The sequence below is a fragment of the Zosterops lateralis genome (genome assembly GCF_965231275.1).
Source record: "Zosterops lateralis genome assembly, chromosome: 3".
In the NCBI taxonomy this organism is placed as follows: Eukaryota; Metazoa; Chordata; class Aves; order Passeriformes; family Zosteropidae; genus Zosterops; species Zosterops lateralis.
Window position 1 is genome coordinate 62,692,783 of NC_139764.1, and position 22,124 is coordinate 62,714,906.

Here is a 22,124-nt window from a genome sequence, read left to right on the forward strand (position 1 = left end):
TGGATTGCATCTGTTTAAATTTGGGTAAAACAGCTGAACACCACTTCTACTACAGCAGTTCCTGAGTCCTGTAACAAAGAACATGGTGCTGAAGTCAGAAGATTCAGACTGCTCTAAGAATTCAGCTCCTTGTACAAGTAGCCAGATTACTCCTTTGGAAAAAAATTTTTGATCCACTGTCAGAGTTGGGTAATGTGATTTTTGTGTTGCATGTATGAAGTTACTGAAACCCAGTTCCTCTCTTTGCTGAGCCTTTGTCCTCTGGAGGTTTGATTTACAGTTTATATTATAATCAGGAGCTCAAGGTGAGATGATCTGGTTTAAAGTGTGTCAGTTTCCCCTTCACCTGGTGGGGCAGGAACCCCTCTGGCCCTGTAGCACAAGGACACAAACTCACTGCAGCACCTGTGGCCTCCATGAGGGCAGTAGTGAACACACACCTTGGAGGAGGGGTAGGGCTCCTCCACTGGAAGGAAAGCAATGGGGCTCTGATGTCTTACTGACAGCTGTGGCAGAGACAACACCCTTTTGTGTGCTACTACTGGAAAACAGTTTGCTGCATTAGACACATGTTTGGGAGGTTTATCAATAAACCCTTCGGGCTGGAGATAATGGAACTATTTTCCAGGAGCTGTGCACAGCAGACCTTGCACAGCCACTATGATGGGAAAACAAGAGGCTGTTAAGTCTATTAACTACCTGGCACACAGAGTAAAAGACTAAACTCTTGACACGTATCACACTCAAGTAACATTTATTTTGTCAGCATAGATGGTCCAAGTTAAAAGTACTCATGCAGTCAGGGGGCCTGGCAGCTGTCAATAACTTTTCCCCAGTTTGTGCTATGTGTGAGCACTTCCACTGAAGTGAAAGTAAGGCAGAACCAAGATTTAGCAAGGTACAGGCACTTTGTTCCCAGTTGAAGCAGGGAAAAAAAAAAGCCTACATCAGGTCCTGGTCCCCCCACCCCAAAAAAGCCTCATGTGTGTTAAACAAAATGTAAAAAATAAACCCCCCAAAATACAGAAAGTCAGTGTTCCCTAACCATACACTACTAGTTTATGTCATCATAGGTAAGACAAGTATAGGAAACCATAAACCAAAGCTCACTATTGACAAGTGTTGGTTACCTGCAGCACGAGCAATGTGTGCAACACCAAGTGTTCACATCAGTGCAGCAGCAGCCTGGCCCAGCAGTGCCAGCTGTGCCCGGTGGCCTGTCTAACTCCATAGCTAAACAACTGCTTGGATAAGATACGAAAGGTACTTCAGATTCCACATACCTGGTTACATAAAACGGTGATTTACAAAAAACTCTCATACCAAACAATATTCTAAATAAATAGTTCATCTTCATGACTATATACAGAGCCTCCCTCACATCAGTTATCCAGGAAGGACATGTCTGTGTCCATGGGTGCTGGGGCAAGTTCGCACAGGTAGAAGAGCGTGGCTTCGCTCGCCTCTGCCTCCGTCAGCGGCTCCAGACGCACCAGTTTGCTCTGGGTGGGCTGGGGATCCAGGCTGCTCTCCAGGAGCTCCTCCCCTTCCAGGGATTTTTCAACAGTGGAAGGAGTTTCAGCAGTGAAGCTCCCACTCTCAACGGCAGAGACTGGGTTCCCATCGAGGAATGCAAGGAGTGGAAATGCTGTGTAGTGTATCAGCTGCTTATCTACAGATAAAAAAATGCCCAGAATATCAATTCATGTGCCTTTCTACATGCAGAAGGAAAAAACAAAATCCAATGCACAGTGCTTATTTAAAGAAGAATTAATCAAAAAAGATACGTGTTTATGCTTTTAAAGAATTGTTATGTTCATGCATAACATTATCTGTGCAGACTCACATGCAAAAAATCAGTTTCTCTGCATCTAGTGCAGAGACAAAAATCTAAAAAGCAAATATCCTAAGTATTGTGTTTTGGTTATTTATCAGTGTAACATAAAACCAGATAAGGAGCAAGTAAGTGAGATGGCTTTTAGAGTAATGTTCAACTGTTGAAGTGTTTCAATAGATCACTACAGCTAACCTGATCTGGGCTTAGTACCTTGCATTTCCTGTGAAGCCGCTGGACCAGCATTATTCTTGTTAGTTTCTTTTCCCTTTGTCTCTGCCTGGAAACAAAAGCAAACTCTTAAAATACACGTTTAAAGCATGTTCCAATGCCACTGGAAAACAGCTGATCAACTACTACAAAAGAATTTTCATTTGTGATAAGATGCAGTGGCATTATCAGTATCACCCACACTAAGACACCTTGGCTGAGAAAACATGAAATGGAAACACAGGCTACAAAGCAAGAACCAAAACTAATGCTTTGAATGAACAAGACAATTATAAAGTGCTACATCTTTGCTCCACTGCTTACTACTGTGTTTCTTTTCCCACCAGACAATACAGATGAAACCATTCTGATAGAAGTGCATACCATGTTTGCAACTAAAAAAATCTCAGGGGATACAAAAGTCAAGAGACTGGTACAATGTAGAGGTATAATACAAGTTTTAAAGGACATTACTAATTAATTAGGGTGCTTTTTCCTTTGCTGCTTAAAGCCCACCAGTATGAACTCAGCACAGTCATCCTATTCTCATGCAAGTCTTAAAAGCCAGAGCACAAAGTGCCACGATTCCAGTAAACAGCAAAAGATGAGTGAATTTTGCATCTCTCACTACTGCGTATGTTGAGCAATGGATTTAAGACTTACTTTGGTATTAGTGACATGATCATGATCTGTGGGATTCATCTGCACAGAACTTGTAAAAAGCTGAGTAAGACAAAAGACATGAAGTTTTTAGGTATCTCAGTGTTGCTATTAAGAATAAAAGACCATTGCTTCTGCATGTGTGAGAATAACCCCTGTATTTATTCCACCCTCTATGAGGACTGGAGTCTATTTACAAGTAATTACTGCTTTTACAAAGAAAATCTAGCTTTGGAGCACAATGATTTGGAATTCCAGGAACCCTGATCACAAAAGAAACAACTGTATGGCATCAAACACTGTTTGCTGCAGTCTTAGAATACCAGTTTCTTCTGACATTTGCTGCATGGATAATTCTGTCTACAATATGAGTGAAATTAAGTTGCAAGTGACACCAAGCTGGAAAGAGTCATCAGTAAGTGGAGAACAGAGCTGCTTTTAAGAAGGATCTCAGTGAGGTGGGAGAGGGGCCAACAGACACTCCAGCAGGCTCAACAGCCACATGTCACCAGTAACCTCATGCACTGGCCCAGGTTAGGGTTGAGTAACAAATGGACAGGGAGCAGCACCTCAGAGAGGAGACACGTGAGTCACGGCAGACAACACCCTGCCACCAGCCAGCAATGTGGCCTTGCTACAGGGAGCAAGCTTCTTTTTAACTCCAGTTCAGAGAGAAGACCACAGATGATGTGCTGGTTATTTCAAAACAAGAGTATTAATCAACTTGACATCCAAGTTCACATCACAACAAATTAAGGATTACTGCAGTAAGAAAGCCATTGTTCAATAACAAACTTAAGCATTCACTTGAGCAGTGGTGTAGCATTAAGACTTACACCACTGCTCCAGAAACTCAAGTATTTATAACTTTGCTTTGTAAAGGGAAGAAAAAAATACATCATTTGTGATTTAAATCCATATTAAACAGCAACAACACACACAAATGTTTTCTATATCCTATTATGAAAATACTTAAAATTAAGTCAAAATTACATCAACCAGGAGATCTGGATCTATGCTGAACTGTCGTCCTGACAACATAGCCTGGAAGTCCTCTAAACTGCAGTCGATACTGTCCAGATAATCCAGAAGTTCAACTCTAGAAGGCAAACAGTATTTTATTGCTGTATCCCTCAATAAAATAAGAGAAATCCTTAAGTAAGCTTTACACAGATGTACTACATGCATCTAAAATTCTTCACCAGAAGTAGAATGAACTAAGTCTTTCACAAGAAATGACCTCTGGAAAAAAAGAAGACTTTTAGGCTCTTCAGAGGAGAACCCAAGTCAGCAGACAGGTGCTCTGGAATACGTAGCACAGGAATTACATTGACATAACACTATTACATGACGTTAGCAGAGATACAATTCTTTCATCCGCACAGCCCTAATGGATCTAATCCACCTGCGGGAGTGGCAAAAATCAATCCTGACAGTTTAAACAATCTACAACATTACACTGCCAGATTAAACATCTCAAGTCACTCACTTAACAATGAAAATCAGAGGTCGCATCGTAGGTCACATCTTAAAATACTTAAAATAGTAGGATCTTCAGAAACTGGCTGGAGTAAGTGGCCTGTAAGTTTAAAATTCTCAGCAGATACTGCTATTCAATTCTTTTTACTTCAGTCAAATAAATCAGTTCTAATACTTGAAAAAAACAAAAGACCAGACTACTCACTTTCCAAGAAGATTTATATTCTGTGAAATTACTCCATTTTCATTGAGTATGGAATCCATCACAGAGACTGGGTCTTCTGCAGTTAAAGTTGACTGGTTATTCAGCTGTACAGCACTGGATATGAGTGGGCTTGTACTGTCACTGACAGAGCTGACAGGATCATTACCTGGGACAGCAACTGATTCAGTGCTTTTATCCCCTTGAATTACAGGGGCATATTCATCTTCATTATCATCTTCCACAATTACAATATCAGGAGAATGGTAGCTACAGCTGTAATGTGAGATAAATAAATTACAGCATTTCATACACATTTAAACTGGTATTTTTCCATAGGTTTAGTTACCTCTCACTTTAGTCAAGCTACTATTCAAGCTACTATCAGGAAACAAACTTGTCTACTGCTTTTTAATACTAAACAAAGATACTCAAAATACCTATTTTCCATTGATAAAGCTCTGTAATGATCAATGCAATTAAGGCAGCTCAGTTAGCAGACAGTGTTGTGCCAGACCACAACAACCAACTGCTAGAGAGCTACAGAAACACTGACACTTGAACAAGTATAGGCTTGCATATAAATATGAGTTATGTACAAAGTTAACCAAATCATACAAGGTCACCAAACCAGACAGACAGTATGTTTTGTGTATTTCCTGTGGAACAGCATCAACCCTGGAGCACCCGTAATGAAGCATAACAACAATCCAGTCTATGGGTTTGTAGTTAACCTTATTATGCACACCAGGAACAAACCCTGAAAACCAAGAGCAAGCCTCAACTGATGTGCTTTCATCTCTATTCTGGTTCTTAACCCTTAAGACACTGCTAGTTAGGTTGCCTCTCTATCACAGCCTTTTTCTCATGAAGCTTTTCTACCAGAGAATGCATTCCCAGGCATCAGCTGAGCAAGAACAATGGTGTCAATTCAAGTATAAGGTCCAGATATTGTTTTTTTTTTTTTTTTTTTTTACTTGAGGCATAATAACAGGCCCTATCAATCCAATGCAACTCAAGAATTGAGAGTTGCATCTAAATCCCTGGACTGAGTTTCAACTTGCTTATACGACTATAGACAAGAAGGAACATAATCACAAAAAACAACTGGGACTTTTAAAAACCCAGAACCCTGAAATTAATTGGCTTAATGCAAAGACCAGACCAAAACCTGACAAACACCACATGTAAATTATTCTCTGCAAAAACAAAGGAAGTCATTCCTGTCTGTACACATAACCAAAAAGTAAGAAGACTTCTCTTATTCTGGCTTTAGTATATTTAACTATTATGCAAATAATACAGATTGCTTTCACCAGTTTTGAGCTATCCTCCTGATATTAAAACTCCAAGAGCCAGTTAACTATTCTGGAACAAATCCAGAGGTCAATAAATCAAAAACTAGTGTGAACTCACTAGTTCACAGATGAAGTTTCTGTATGTGCAGGAGTGCTGAAAAATTCTAGCCACTTCACTAAAAAAAATATCTGAAGCATCTGAATTAGTGCATATTATACAACACTGAAAGCTATTTATCAACACACACTTCTGGAGACTTCTTACTTGGAAGAATCTGAAGTGGTATCTTCACTTGTTTCTGGTGTAACAGGAAGATTTTCTTCATCAGCCATGGGATGTTCTTCCTCACCCACATCCTCAGTGACATCATAAATAACAATGTCATCTGAAATCTGCTCCCTTTGTTTTAAGCCCTCATTTCTGTTGAGAGGTACCTGGGAATTATGTAAAAGAGTCAGGGCATGGAGGGATGGTAAGCTTCAGCTTTTTGACAGTCAATGTATCTTACAATGCTTCGCATCTAATGCACTCTAAGAGTTTTCCCGCACCTTGGAGATTACAAGCTGTTTGTACAGATCTATGTTTAATAGAAAAAGCCCTACAAGTAAATAAACAAGCTGGAGAATAACAGCTATGGGAAAAAGAATTTAGCAAATACTAGAGGTGTACAAATAAAATTAAACTAGCACTGTCAGATAATAGAACTAAAAATACTAAAACAGTGAGTGCTGTTTGAACAGTACTTTGTTATAAAGCTACTGATTCTATACTACATCCTACAGCACTTGTTTTAACGATTTCCTTGCCAATCATTATTTTGAAAGCAGAAAACCACTTTCAGTGGTGTGACTCATTCAAATGTAAGAGGAACATGACATGATTTTGCTGGGTTGGATGCTGCCTTGCAGAGCAACAGTCTGGATCACTGTCCCTGTGATAGGGCCAGGGATGTCACATTCCCAGAGACAGCAATGCAGCATTACACATGCTATTTCTAACAGCACCATTCTTAAAAGCAAACTGCTTTCAGCAGGATCATGTTGAGCTGTATTTAATACACAGGTAACTGGTTTATACGTGCTCATGTTGGAAAGTGAATGGTGATTATCAAAACATTTAGTTTTTGAAAGGAAACAACACAGCCTATCACTTCTACAAGCTGACAGCTCTCAGTACACAGCTGTGTTATAGTCTCCACACAACAATGAATTTGATCCATCTGCCCACCTGCACTCCATGATAACACAGAGTACACTTAACAGAAAACTTACATGGTGGCTACTGTCAGCTGGTTCTTTCACAATTTTCTGAAATACATTCGACTTTGTAGGTCCATTAGTGTTCAGAAGTAGAGGCCTACATAAGAAAGAGTAAAGGAAGAAGGCATCTCAAATCCACCTCTTTGGTAATTAGTCAACAAGATCTGTCTGTTTACCAAGTGGACAAAAAGCTTTTGAGACCATATTTACCTCTTGCGTTTTAGGCTCACTAGTTGGTTATTCTGCACCAAGGTAACAATGAATTGCACAATCTGTAAGGGAGAGAACACTATTGTTGGTTGCTTTACTTTGTAATTGTTTCTCTTGAGTACCAAGGCATCTTATAGCAAATAGACACCAGTAATAAAATCTATACATGAACAGCATAACACTTCCCTTGTATAATAATTTTTATATAGAGCTGTTCAGAAAACCTAAAAATCAAGGTAAAAACCAGTGCTGATAACATCTAAATAGTTATTTGATTGTTAGAAAAAGACTTGTCACATAGCAGGTGATAAGAGTTGGCTTTTACACGACATCATACAATACACAGAAAGACATGCAGCAACTCAAACAATTAAAAAAATTCTAATTAGCAATGACAAAAGGCATATAGGGATGTGGACCATATAGATAATCTATATCTGCAAATACTGGTTCTGGTGAAAGGCATTTTTGACAGATTCAGAAAAAAATTACATGTACAATTAACGGTATTCATCAGCTGTCTTTCCTTTTGAAACATTAGCCTTCCTTCTCTTACATTTTATATCTAAGGCTTTAATGTATGTATCTGGCTTGAAGAAATGGAAGAAAAATCAGGAAGTCTCTGCTACAAGGCTACTTTGCAGTGATCCCTTTTCTAATACATTAAAAAAATACATCTATAAACTTAATGCATTTATATCAATTTTGGTAGATCATAAATCAAATCATCTAAGTTAACATATTATCATCAGGTCCACTCAATCATCTATGCCTCTGGTAACTAGGAATATACAGTCAGTGGGTCGGTTAAGTGGGGCAGCAGTGAACTTCAAATACAGAATCTTGTAATTCTTGCAGTGAGAAAGTTTCTCCCGAGATCAGATGACACAGAGAATTAGACATCTGATTCCGAAAGTAATAAAAAATGGATGGGACAAATTAGGAGCAACTTGATGACTAATGAAGGATGTTCTTGAGCCTCATTCTTTGAAAATGTTTACAAGACTTTTGCCTCATTTGCTTCTTAAGCAATAAAATTCCCTGAATGTTTTTATCACTAGGTTTTGTTCATCATATATCACCTTGCTGTTTTTTCTAATAAAGAGAGATTTGACATTAAAAAGCTGAGTGAAGGCAAAACAAGGTAATATGGCAAAGCATTCCTACCTCAGAAGCACACACTCAAGCACACATGACATTTGAATGAAGCCTTACCTTTCGAATAACTTGCTGCTGTTGCAAGTGTTTTGCTCTCAGTTCTGACACTTCCCTCCAAAGGGATTCATTCTCTCTGTTTAAAAATGATGATTTAAAAGTCACACTAAAACTAGTTATTAATTTTTGTTAAAGATCAGTTGGCTTAATTAAAACTCTTTGAAATGTGTTCCTAGATTGGGGGTTGCTGTGAGAGAGTCACACAGGCAGCAAGCAGCCTTGGAAAGTAACTATGAAACAGAGACACAAACACAACAAACAGCCTGCAGAGAATTTTCATCTGCTTTAAAGGAAAAAAAAATCCCAAATTTGGCAATGATCATTACCCATACATTCTGCATTTAAAAATTAACTATCAGCATTTAACAGTTACCTCTATTAGCTCCAGTAAAGGGGCATGTTAGGTGATAAAAAATAACAGGAGCATGTCAAAGATACCAGCTTTCATGAAACGCTGCCATTTTAGTGATCTTGATTCTCCCACTACTGACAGGATTCCAGTTACCGAGACAGTGTAAAAACTGCCCCACTGTAACCACGAGCCTTGTTGTTTCCAACAGTGTATGCCATAGTAAAGAGATAGATAATGAGTACCAAAAGCTTCAACCAATATGGGCAGACAACATACCATATTCTTCTCTTTTGTAGTTTAATTTTCAACACAAAGAAGCCAACTCCACTGGTGTTTGGGTTTTTAGAAAACCTTAAACTAAGTTTTCAGAAACAGCAGCTCATATGCAGTGTGATACAGGGGAGTACTCGCTCCTCAAACTGCTCCTGTGTCCAACGTTCAATTTAAGAATACAGTCCCATCACAGCAGAAGTCAGGGATTCTGAACTTTCTCAACTTTTTCCCCAGCTTTACCAACCTATTTTGTAGGACCAAGTCTTTTGATTTAGCTCCAGTTTCTACCCGAATAATTTTAAACTGACGGGATGACAATATGGATGTCCAAGACCAACGCACTCTGTTTTCACCTCTACAAACTGTCAGCTCATTAGGAACTGGCTGTCATCTCAGTCAAAGCCAACCCTGCTCTGGGCAGTGCTTTGGACCTGATGGCTCTCGGAGGTTTCTTTCAACACAAATTTGTCTAGGATTTCAAGAAGGCAAATACGATTTTTACTCTAGACTGGCCAGATTCTAACAAAGACTGTGCCTAAGCAAAAGAAGTTTGCCTCTGAAAATTATACCACTCAAGCCACTACAACTGAAGTCTATAAATGAGAGAATTTACTTCTTAAAACCTGAACTAATTGGTGATTTCTGCTGCAGAGGTACACTGTCATGAGACCTACTAGAAGAAGAAACAGAAACTCTATTAGTTTCTATTGAGGTGATATGACTTACAGTGCATGACCTTCTGCTCATGTATCTTGTCTGTATCTACATTTTCTTAAGGATTAAGTAATTTGTGACACACATCTCTCTCACTGTTGAGAACAAGTCATAATTTCTAAGCAGGCAGTAATGAAATTCTAAAAAAAGCCTCTATTTACATTTGGATTTTCAATTCTGTTTCTCTGTCAATGAGGTAACTAATGAATTTCCAAATTAGATTTCTAAACACATTTTCAAAGGTATTAACTCTTAAACAGTGGGGAAATGAGGACAAAACCAACAGGAAAATAAAAAACAATGAGCAAAGACATTAACTGTCCTACAAAAAGTATTATATGCAAACTGCACAAACCAAACACAGTAACTATTTTCAACCTGAAGACATACCAGAAGACAAACCCAGCATACTTTATACTAAGAGTTGATTTAAATATTCATACTCACACTCAGCATCTATACGGAACAATTATTAAAGATGTTGTTTAATTGCCTTCTACTAGACAGTTCTGCAAACACCAACACTTTATCAGAAAATTCAATTTTAAAGCAGTTTTTCTATTGAAATGTATGTTCCTACAGCAATGATTTATATTAGGCAACCAGAAATCAAGAGATACCTAGAACTAGTCTTTGTCCAGATCTAGCATTCACAATTACTCAAACATTAAGGATCAGATACTGATGAAGCAACTTACCTCTTTAAAAGAGACAACTGAGATTCAATAGTTGTCTGTTTAATTTGCACTTTTTGAGCACTGCATATTATTTTAGAGAGATCTTCCTGACGTATCTTGTTTTCTTCAGGTCTCGAAGAAGAAACCTTTAAAAGATTAGAATCCAGAAACAACACTTCCCTTAACTCCTGCTTGACTATTATTCTCCTTTGGTGATCTAGTACATTTTTTTACTCATGTTGACAAAATATGCACTTAATTTAATAATAAACTAAGCATCCAAGAATCTTGAAAACCAGAAACACAGCTGTCACCACATTAGCTTTAGTTGTTACCAACATTTGTGTACACTTAAACTCTTCAGGCATTTTCCCAAGTCTCTACTTCATCGTAACTGTGTCACAATAACCTGGTGGTAACGAGTACATCACTGTTTGCTGGTTTTGGCTGGCATGGGGTAATTTTCTTCATAGCAGCAAATATAGGGCTGTGTTTTGCACTTGTGCTGCAGTGCTGGCAATACAGAGATGTTTGTTACTGCTGAGCAGTGCTTACACGTGGAGTCAAGGGCTTTTCTGCTTCTCACCTCACTCCACCAGACAGTTGGCTGGGGCTGCACAAAAAATTGAGAGGGCACACACAGAGCTGGGACAGTTATCCCCACCTGACCAAAGAGCCTTCCATACCATACAGTATCATGCTTAGCATATAAAACTGGTGGGGAAAAGGAAGTAGGGAGGATGTTCAGAATGATAACATTTGTCTTCCCAAGTCTCCATTACAAGTGATGGGGCCCTGCTTCCCTGGGGATAGCTGAACACCTACCCGCCCATGGGGAGTGGTAAATGAATTCCTAGTTTGGCTTTTCTTGTGTGAGTAGCTTTTGCTTTACTTATTAAACTGCCTCCATCCCAAGCCATGAGTCTTCTCACTTTTACTCTCCCAATTCACTCCCACATCCTGACGTGGGGGGAGCGAGTGCGCGGCTATGTGGGGCTGAGCTGCTGACTGGGGTTAACCAAGACATCCAGTTTAATTTGCCGTATTTCTATTTGCCATCCATAATCACTTGACTCAGTAACACCGGGCCCTTCAGAAGCATAACAAACGTATGTGTAGGTTTGCCTCATTCTCTTGGGTGTAAAGTCTAATGCTTACAGTAGCTTTGTTCTGAAACAAGTTACATAAATGAGCAGTTTCTTATATTGCTGATGGTAAAGTCAAAGCATGCTCTGCACTTCTAATAGTAATTTGCAAATTGTCATATTACATAACTCATGCTTTTTTGCCACCTGTGAAACTTTACTATAATGACAGCGAAGTAGAAAAAAAAGCCTTGTCAAATCCCCAAAAATATCTTTAAACAAACTTAAGATATAAATGAAAGCAGGGCAGTTGGTTTCCATAAACTCTGAACTTATTTGCACTCACAATCCTGCAGTTAAACTTGACGTGAACTTTGCTATTCATCAATATTAAACAGTACAGGTTTTCCACATAGTGAATTTTCACTAACCTTCCTTTTAATGTGTTCCAGCAAGTCCTCCCGGCCCTGCCTAAAATACGCGTGCCGGAATTCTACTGGACCGTCCCGCTCCTGTTTGACAATCCCAGAATCAACATGGACCACTTTACGGAAGCCATCTTTAAAAAAAAACAAAAGAAAAACCTCAAAACCCACATTAAGAAATTTGAAGCATGCTGTCCCAACTATCCTGTTGTGAATTTCAAGGATAAGACAATATCCTAGCTGCAGAGAACACAAGGCCACTGCTGAAAGGAAATTATAATTTAACTTTTATGTACAGGATTTAGAACTGTGCTAGAATGCAAAAATCCAGCAACTTACACATGTTTAACTGTCTGACAAAGCTTGCCATGTTGTTATGCTTGAAGTACTTGGGAAGGATCTCCTTTGCGAATCTCTGTTCATTCAACACCAAGAAACTCTTTCCATTCTAAAATGAGAGAGACACATTAAGCTACTTAAAAACCATGGCAGAAAACACACTGGGCTTTCAGAATTAATCACCAGATTGGAATGTTTCCTTTTGCATGCAGTACATTACTGATCTGCTTGCCTACAATGTTCCAAAACAAAAAGCGTACAAACCTTGCAGTTGCAAAGCAACTGAGTGCTATCAATTTACATCTTCATCTGTATCTGAAGGGGAATGTCTCTATTGTTACACACTGCTTCATCAAAATATGAAATAATTGTTCACTAGCAATTCTCACAGTTCACTACAGGACATTACTATCAATTTTGGATGTAGTTTTGAAGCCCTAGTAAGCAATATTAACAAAGAACCTGAGCAAGGAAAAAAATAACAACAACCAGCTGACAGTCCCATCTGCTTTTCAGTATAAAAGCATGCTTGGTTTGATAGGACTTGTAGAGCAGATGAGCTGTCAAAGAGGTGATGGTGTCCACTGGGTTTTGGAGTTACCAAAAAGGTAGCCACCTAAAGCAAGATTCCCCTTCTGGAATGCCAGTTGTGAGGGAAGACTGATTTATTTAATCCACAGGCTTTAACTAAAATAGAAGGATAAGCTCGTTGTTCTTCAATGACTGCACTCCATTTAGCTGCAGGGCAAGGAGTTGGCAGAATGCAAATTATCTCTTCAAAATGGTTTAGGTTTTGTCTACACATCCACAATACTCTCACCCTCTAGTTAATAAAAAGTTTCATCTTCAACAAATGTTAACACTTTTCCTGCATCTTCTTAAGAGGCTTTTTCAGTTTAATGAGCCACTTCTTATCCTCAAATGTCAGCAGTTCTATGATCTCAAGAAGCTTAAAGAACCAACTGTTCAGACCATATGAAGGTCCTTGTCCAAAGGTGGGTTCCTTGTTTCAGCTAGAACAGAATCAATTTTTTCTTAGTAGCTGGTAGAGTGATGAGGTTTTGGATTCAGTGAGAGAATAATGTTGATGTTTTAATAGTTGCTGAGCAGTGCTTACCCTAAGTCAAGGTCTTTTCAGCTTCCCAAGTGCTGCCAGCAAGCAGGTGCACAGCAAGTTGGGAGGGTGCATGGCCAGGACAGCTGACCCAAACTGGCCTAAGTCTCCCTACCAGAGAACATCATGCCAAACATATAAATAGGAGAATTATCCAGTAGGAGGGCCAGGTGCTGGTTTTGGATGGACTGGGTACCAGTCTGCAGGTGGTAAGCAATTGTATTGGGCATCATTTGTTTTATTACTGTTATCATATACTTCATTTCAATTTTAAATGGTTACCTTAACCCACGAGTTCTACTTTTTCTTCCAGGGTGTGGGGAAGTGAGCAAGTGGCCGTGCTTAGCTGCCAGTGGGGGTTAAACCACAACAGCTCCTTCCTGCAATCAGCAGGGAGCATCAGACAGGATGTTAAACATGACTCCCCCCTGAATGACTTGGGTGCATAACACTGGGAGGAAGGTAGGGAGATGAACACTTCCAGTAATGCCTACCTACCTCCTGCTGAGAGTCGATCAGTGGAAGAAAAAGGGGAGGCAAAAGAAATGGCAAGAACAGACTATTTTAGCCAATGCTGTGTGTAACTCACAAACCGAAGGTGCTGAATCAAGTGACACTACGATACCAACAGATAACTTTCATGTGGTGCCTCCCTTTATCATCACTTTGACATTGTCCAGGCCTAGCACATGAAAATCTGGGAAATGAATCCACAAGCTGTTGTTGCCCTGACAGTCATTTACAGCAAAGCTGTACAGACATTAAGGCCTGTAGGCTCCACTCCACAGCTAAATGAGATTGTCAACTCCTAGTGCCAACACTACAGCATACAGCAATCGTCCAAGGGCTTCATTTGGTACTCCTCATCCATAGCACAAGTAAACCCAATACTTCCCTCCCACAAGAACTGCTGGCTGCTAATAATATCAACTGTGATAGGTGGACCTTCACCTCTATAAACAGCTTTGCAGAATCTTAAGCAATTATTTTTACTGTTAATTTAAAAAAACCAAAAAAAACCAAAAAAACCAAAAAAACCAAAAAAAAACCCAAAAAACCAAAAAACCAAAAAAAAAAAAAAAAACAACCCCACAAGGATATCTAACAGGTATTGCTGTGTTTACTTGAGATAAACATATGCAACAGATTTGGAAATTTTCCATTAAAAGCATAAGGCAGCAAAACCAGCACCTTTTAATGTAGAGAACATCAATCTTCATACAGCCTTTAGGTCCCTTTTCTTAAAAAAAAAAAACAAACAAAAAACCCCCAAACACCAAACACACCCTAAAAACACCACTAAAATTCCCACTCTGAAACAAAAACAAACAAAATGGGGAAAAAAAAAAAAAAAAAAAAAAAAAAAAAAAAAAAAAAAAAGTAAGAAAAGCTGCTGTAATCTACTGAGGCCTCCTGCTTCCCTCTTTGGGAAGTTTTGGCTGAACATGGTAAACCATCTTCAGTAAAATATTTAAGACATTTCATTATTTGTAAAGCATTTAAAATAAGGATCTCTCAGTTGCGTCTCATTCGATACCGCTTACAGATATTGATACGATTTGAGAACAAGATCTTATTGATAATAGCATATAGGAAAAAAATGAAGTGGCTATTACTAAAATACGTGCTTAGCTTTTAGCACAACCATCAATGATGCTCCCTGTAGCAGCTCGCCAGCTCTCCGTTGCACTGTACCAAGACTCATGCCCTTGGACTTCCCCCGCGGGCCATTCCCTTCCCGCCCCCCAGCAGGTGGACACGGCGCCCGGGAACCCCCCGGCCTTCCCCACGTGGCGCTGCGGGATCCGGCCCGCGGCAGCACACGGGAAACAGCAGCAGGCCCGAGCACGCCGCTCTCCCCGTGCCCCGGAGCCCTCCCGCAGCCCCGGCTCCCCGCGGGCGAGCCCCGTTCCTGGGGCACCCACCGAAATCCCCCCGCAGCTCCACCTGCCTCGCACGCCGCCTCCTCAGGCGAGTGGCGGAATGCCCCGGCTCCCGGGCCCCTTTCTACCCGCCAGGACGCCCGAGCCTGCCCTGTCGGACCCGCCAGACAGACACCCCCCTCCGCGGGGTGCCGGGGACACGGGCACTGCAGCTCCTGCTGCGCGGGTAAACACGGGAGAGGCGGAGGCGAGCCGGCCTCTCCCGAGCAGCCCAGCCCAGCTCAGCCCGGCCCGGCCCAAACCCAACCGAGCCATGTGGCTGGCCCCTGATTTCCCACCCTCCCCATGCAGGCCGAGGGCCGCGGCCCCCGCAGGCCCCGGTGGACACCGAGAGAAGCGCGGGGTGATGGCGGGGGCTCCGCCACACGCGGGCGGGCACGGTGGGGGGGGGGGGGGCGCCCGACCTGGCTCCAGGTGATGAGCTGGTTGCTGGGGGTCTCGCCCAGCAGAGCCCACAGCTTGCTGAGGAAGGCCGGGACCCCCGGGCTGGCGAAGGGAGGCGAGGGCTGCTGGGGAGGCTGCGGGGCCGGGGGCGGCGGCGGCTGCTGCTGTTCCTGCTTCATTGTCGCTGGGGAGCCGCGGGGCCTCTGTCTGCGGACGGAGCACAGCCAGACCGGCCTGGCCCCGCCCCCCGGCCCCACCCCGCATGCGCGGCGGCCCCGCCGCACGCGCGCGTGCCGGCCCCGCCCCTTCCCCCTGCGCCTTACATAACGTCCCCACGTGCGCCGCCCTCACGTGTCACAACAGCGCCGGCACGGGCCGGACGGGGCCAATGGGGGCGCGCCTCGCGGCGGGGGGCGGGGCCGCTCGGCGCGGGCGCACGTTCCCGGCGGGGCGGCGGCGCGTGGCGAGGGGCGGGGCGCGGCTGAGGGAGGCGGGGGCGCGCGGGGAGCGGCCCCGCTCAGCCCCAGGGAAAGGCGGGCGGGTGCCGGAGCGGGCCTAGGGAGGTCTTGTCCCAGCCCAGGGGGTCCGAACCGTCTGGGAGAGAGGTGGAGAATAGCTAGTCAGCTGAAAAACAGGAGTACACAGGGAGTATGCACAACAGGAATATCCAAGACAACTTCCCCTCAAAGCATCTCAGGCGGGCCCTCAGCAGACCCCTCTGCAAGGCAACTTGTGTTTGGACTTCAGACCTACCAGCTTCTGAAACTGCAAAAAGAATCTGGGTATCGCAAGGAAAAAAGCCTATTTTTTAAAATACTGTACCAAGTATTTTGCAAAACTTAATCACATATTAACTGCAAATAGTTTTAAAGAAGTTGTTCTGTGGAACTAAAATTAGTACTTTCACAACAAACCTTCATCGACTAGTAGTGTTAATATCTTTGGTGAAGTTTCTCAAAAAAGTCAAAGAATCTCAGTGAGTTTGATCTTGCAGTTTGCAGTGAAAATGAAGCACAATGGCACAGGGAAGATGACAGAACCTTTACCGGGATAGCCTGCAGGAAAATTAAGTTCAATATTTCTGTTTCAAGCTGTACATCAGACATCTTCCCTTTTGTCACATCATTAGCAGCCTACTACAGCCTATAAAAAACCCTTTGACTGATGTTCACTAGATCATTCCTGAGAGAAGTCACAGTTGCTAAGTTTATGTCTCAGCTTTTCAGATCAGTATTTGGAATGAGAAAACTTATATGAATGCCATTTGAATTTAAACACAGATTTACAGTAATTTTCCAAGTAGTTTTTCATCCTGACATGCACGTGCGGTCCCACCGGATTCCATTGATCTGGATAAAAATGCTAGATAAGCAGAGCGAAGAATATGGTTGTGAATTGATGTCGGCACAGTGTTGCTCTGCATCTTGTATTTCTTGTTTACAACTTACATTTGAAAATAGGAGTTGATTTGCAGACTTGTTGGACAATCTTTCAAGAGGTCAACCCCTATATTGAGGTCTTAGGCTGAGAAGTGTAACCACACACTTAATTTTTTTTCTTTTTCCTAGTAGACTGAACATCACCATGGTGAAAAATACTGCTGTGTAATTTGATTTCCGATGTCTTACAGTAAAGGGCAGTCTTTAAACCCTTCTTTCTAAACCTCAGTTTAGGAAAAAAAAATTCTTCTGAAGCCTTAAGGCTTAAGAACTGGAGGTTATCTATTTAATTCTTACACTAACATAAAGTGTTTGCAATGTACAATTTAAATAAGGTGTCCATTATTTTATTTTATTATCTTACAAGGTTTGAGCACAAGGTAATTGCCTGTCCCTGTTTGTAAAGCTTTTGGTTACATTATTTTACAATCCAGCCATTGCAAAACTCACCAGTCTTTAATCTGGGGCTGTTTGACTTCCCAGTGTCTTCATAAGCAGTGCTGTAATCTTTTTCCACACTGCAGTAAAATTTTCCTCCACTTAGCTTGCAGAAATCTGGTAATTATCAGCTCTGAGACAGGTCAAGCTATTTAAATCTTTCCTGATACAGTTCTCACCCTCCCCTCTCCAGAAAAACATAACACTTTAAAACTCTTCAAGTATTGTGAAATGCTGGAAATTCAGATTTCTTCCCATATCCCTGAACTAACTCCTCAAGCCCCAACAGATTCTGTTCCTCCTGAGCCTCATTCCCCCTCCCGTGGGCCCATAGTTCCCCCACATGTCAGAGTTCCAACTAAGACCTAGTGCTCAGGGAATAAGGGAGCACTACCAACAGGAAACATCTGATTTCCAGAGCTTTTTTTCCACAGTTTTCATGGAGAGGCTACATAGTTAGCAGCACCTCAAATCTGGGCAGGAGGCCAAAGGATAAAGTTAGATAACTGTTCATATCACTATCTGTTTGACATCCCATATGCCTAAAAATTGCATCCATCACTGGTCTCTTCCTCTCATGCTTGAGCAGCAGGAAGCCCCACAGCACTCCTATGCTCTCTTACAGGAGCTTTGGCCGCTGATAGTCTGGTTTTTGATGTGCTTTAAGAAGAATAATTTGGGATGGGGACTCTGTTCCACAGCGCATTACATTCCATACAATGGAAATGCAGCAGGGATCAACAGCCCTGTCTGTGCTGTTGCTCTGGCTCTTATGTCTGAAGTGCAATCTCTGTGAACTCCAGTTACAACAGACCCTGAGTAAAGCCTGAGTCAACTCCCCGAGGGACACCAGTCTGCAGATTTTCCTTAAGACAAACAGCATGATGCAAAACAAGAAAATAAAAATGACAGGAGAGACAAAGGCAGGGTGACAGATTCCAAGGCAATGCCCTCCTCTTTTTCCAAGCACTATTTGTCCTGCCTGAAAGGCCAGCATTTGAAGGTTATCTTTATTGATTCATCGGTATTGATCCATGTGAAAGCAAGACACAAATCAGACGCTGAGCTTGCACAAATGTTACCCCCGGAACAAGCACAGGCAGCCAGCCACAAATAGGCTGTCCTGGATCAAACACTGCAGAGCACCTCACAGCCAAATTTGATGCAAGTCTTCCACCTTCAAAAAATTATTACACCACTTAAATAACTGAAACTGTTCTTGGAAGTCCCAGATCTGCATATTAGGGTCTCCTTCAATCAAAAGTGGCCCTAAGAGGCCTAGCTTTAAATTAATCCTCCTTGAACCAAGGATGGTCTGAGATATCTGTATTTGTGATGAAACTAGCCTAGAGCAGGCAAGGTAGATGACATTTCAGAGAGCTTCTATAGAGATTAATCTTCCAAAGTAATATCCGTTCAGTTAGTGTTATGCCATCCTTGTGCATCTGATTCAAGTACCACTCAGTGTTTTGGATGGCTGAGTAATTAATTTTCCTTCTTATGCCCCGCAGGAAGAACAGATGGCACAGTCAGCACACTGGATATTTAATAGACAGTGATAAAACAAAGGCTGGCATCAAGTTTCAAAATAAAATTTTGATAACCGTTCCCCACAGTGTATTTAAAATTAAGCTATGATAACTGAAACCAACTTCCATTCATGATCAATGGCTTTTCTTTCTTGAAAGAAAAATACAGACCTATATTCATATTGACTTCAAACCCTTCAAGATAGCTTGCTTTGCAAATAGCACAGAAGTGGTATCTATTTCTTGTTTGCTTATGTATGAGGAATACTTGAAACAGACTTTCCTAGTTAGACAAGATCTTCCATACACCTTGAAAATGCTTAGTGTTTCTTAAAAGACTGTTTTTTCCTAATATGAGGAAAAATTACAAATTTGGAAAAAGTATCTTTTAAACAAGCATTGTTAACTGAAATAGCATTCAATTAAACTTAGTGTCCTTAAAAAAGTCCAGATTAAAAATGCCTGAAGCCATGAAAAAACCCCATTTTTAAAAAGGAAGCAAAATAATATCTGAGTTGAAACCCAGTTCTTAGCCTGATAACAATGAGTTCAGGCCAGATTACCCGATTTTCAGGGGTTTTTACAAAGTTAATCTTGATACTGAAGCTTTTTAAAAGATAGTAGATTTGGAAAAAAAGAGGCAAGGAGGTTTCACGGGCAGTACACCTGGCAGAAAACTTTATTGAAGTTTTAGAGCAGCTTGCTGTGACCATGTGTTGGTAATTATGGAAGTTCAAGGGTAAGGAAAAAACCCAAAGTATTTGTGCTCATTTGGTCAACTTAACACTGTTTTACTCTAAAATGAAAAGTAGATACAAAAACCTGTTAGCATAATTTTCTCTGCTTCAAAGAGGATTTTGTTATGTGGAAGTTCTGAACATTGTGGAAATGAAGGGCTCATACATCTGAGTAAAGCATGAGAAGAAACTTTTATCTCACCTGAAGCTAGTTTATAAACCACATACTACATCCATGCTTTACTTATTCCAAGGCCTCTATTTCATGCAACTTCACATTCCAAACATGAGGACCTCCATAAAATAACTGTTCTGTCAGGTCAATTCCAGAGCATGGCAAAGCTTTCTTCAATGACGAATGTCCCTTGCATTGGTTTATTCTTATCAAAATTACAGTGGAAATTCTTTGCAAAGTACCAGTGAGCAACCTTAACCATATATTTGACACAGAAAAGCAACAATGTTCTGATTAAGTTTTAAAATTAGCATTATTTTCAGAGAATAATTCTTTTCTTTCAGAAAGAATAAATTATATTAGATTAGTCTGCTCTCAAAGGCCATTCAGAGATACAATTTGAATGGATAAAAACCACCTAGTCTGTGAGTATGGAGTCTGTCATATCATGTCTCCCCATGCTAATCACCATTTAAAAACTCTCTTCAGCCTGTTTAAACCATAAAACACCAAGACTGAAAACAAAACAAGCCAAACTGGCTAATCTCAATCTAATTTACCTGAATCTGAATAGGTGGAACTGTAATATCCTATGTCTGTGCCTAATCTGCTGTTCACATTGTTAGTTCAGGCTCCTGTAAGCTTTTATAAAAGAAAAAAAAAAAAAAAAAAAACAACAAAAAACTCGATTTCCAGAAACATGGCCAAAATTACTCGCTTTCCTGTATTGTCAGAGATACTAGAAAAAAGCAATGATTTTCTGTAGTGTCCACAGGATTCTGCTATTTCCTTCCCAGTCTGGTTAAAACTATTGCTTGTAGCAGCCACGCACCACAGTTGAGTGGACAGCTGGTGACTGAAATGGTATCTATGCTGTCACTGCAATTGCAGCTGTCATCACCTTTGTTAAGTTGGTCAAATGTAATCAAGCCCTTATCGAATGTGCATCAAAATGTTGTCTTCCATGCTAGACTGCTTATTCTTTGCCACACAAATTGACCATTAAGTTGAGAACCCCCTGCAATTGGTAGTTTTCTGTATTATACAAATGTAAAACTCAACACAGATAGAGCATCTTGACTTCACAGTTCTGGCAGATTCTGTCTGTGGTTTGCACATATTTGCCTTATCCTGGAATTTTAATGTAGTCTCAACACTGTGTCACTTCTTCCTCTCCCCTTCTCTAGATGAGAGCTATGATCATAGCCCAACAACACACGTGTTTGGGACATAACAAGTAAATTAATATTCATTTCACTTCAGTCCTCATCATGTAGGTCTCTCCTCCCATGCTGTGGTACAAGTGTCAGGTGCTCTGTTAGAGCACCTGAAAACCATGGAATTACTATTGTAATCATAATTTGCTGTATGAGCAAAGCACCTGAAAATTAGAAAACCATGGAATCATTTAGGTTGCAAATGACCTTTAAGATCTTTTAAGATCTCAAGTCCTGCCATCAACCTGACACTGGCAAGTACACCTCTAAAACATGTCCCTAAGCAGCACATCCACATGTCTTTTGAATATCTCCAGGAGTGGAGACCCCACCACTTCCCTGGTCAGCCTGTTCCAATGCTTGACCACCTTTTCAGTGAAGGAATTTTCCCTAATATCTAATCTAAACCTCCCCTGATGCAACTTGAGGCCATTTCCTCTTGTCCTGTTGCTTAGTACTTGGGAAAAGAGGCTGACCTCCATCTGGCTACACCCTCCTTTCAGGCAGTTGTAGAGAATTATGAGGAAGGAGACTCTCCCCAAGTCTACTTTTCTCCAGGCTAAACAACCCCAGCTGCTTTTCCTAAGACTTGTTGTCCAGAGCATTCACCAGCTCAATTGCCCTTCTCAGGACATGCTCCAGCACCTCAATATTTTCTTGTAGTTAGGGACCCAAAACTGGACACAGGACTCAAGGTGTCTCCTTATCAGTCCCGAATACAGAGGGGCAGTCCCTGTCCTGGTCTCGATGGCCACATTATTTCTGATACAAGTGTGGCATTACTGGGAAGTATTATGAACCAGAATCTGTACTCTAAAATCTGTATCCTAAGTTCTTTTACCAAGGGAGTGACACATACAGAAGATATTCCACTTGCACATTTACTAGTTATATTACTAAAGAAGTCCCATTAAT

At 41.2% G+C, this 22,124-nt stretch overlaps 1 protein-coding gene across 2 annotated transcripts; it reads right to left on the minus strand.

Moving 5' to 3' along the window:
- Positions 1-732: 732 nt before the first annotated feature.
- On the minus strand, positions 733-15,900 carry HSF2 (heat shock transcription factor 2). Of its 2 annotated transcripts, XM_083857001.1 has the most exons (14): positions 15,695-15,900; positions 12,234-12,342; positions 11,901-12,028; positions 10,406-10,530; positions 8,369-8,444; positions 7,154-7,215; positions 6,956-7,040; positions 5,949-6,118; positions 4,555-4,661; positions 4,389-4,464; positions 3,698-3,803; positions 2,708-2,767; positions 2,048-2,114; positions 733-1,672 (listed from the first exon to the last, which is right to left on the minus strand). In XM_083857001.1, exons 1-14 carry the CDS (start codon positions 15,851-15,853, stop codon positions 1,383-1,385), a joined length of 1,620 nt encoding a protein of 539 aa, XP_083713127.1. In that variant the 5' UTR covers positions 15,854-15,900; the 3' UTR covers positions 733-1,382. The 2 variants fall into 2 exon arrangements, with proteins under 2 accessions (XP_083713127.1, XP_083713126.1); XM_083857000.1 differs by having other exon boundaries at positions 4,389-4,661; positions 15,695-15,899.
- Positions 15,901-22,124: the final 6,224 nt, after the last annotated feature.

What these genes read in the sequence shown, in the direction of transcription:
- HSF2 (XM_083857000.1), bottom strand. Translation starts at nt 15,853, where the DNA reads ATGAAGCAGGAACAGCAGCAGCCGCCGCCGCCCCCGGCCCCGCAGCCT. An exon ending in ACCACTTCAGATTCTTCCAA is followed by an intron (nt 4,662 to 5,948) that starts GTAAGAAGTCTC and finishes CTCACATTACAG; the next exon opens with CTGTAGCTACCATTCTCCTG. An exon ending in ATCCAGATCTCCTGGTTGAT is followed by an intron (nt 2,768 to 3,697) that starts GTAATTTTGACT and finishes TGTCTTACTCAG; the next exon opens with CTTTTTACAAGTTCTGTGCA.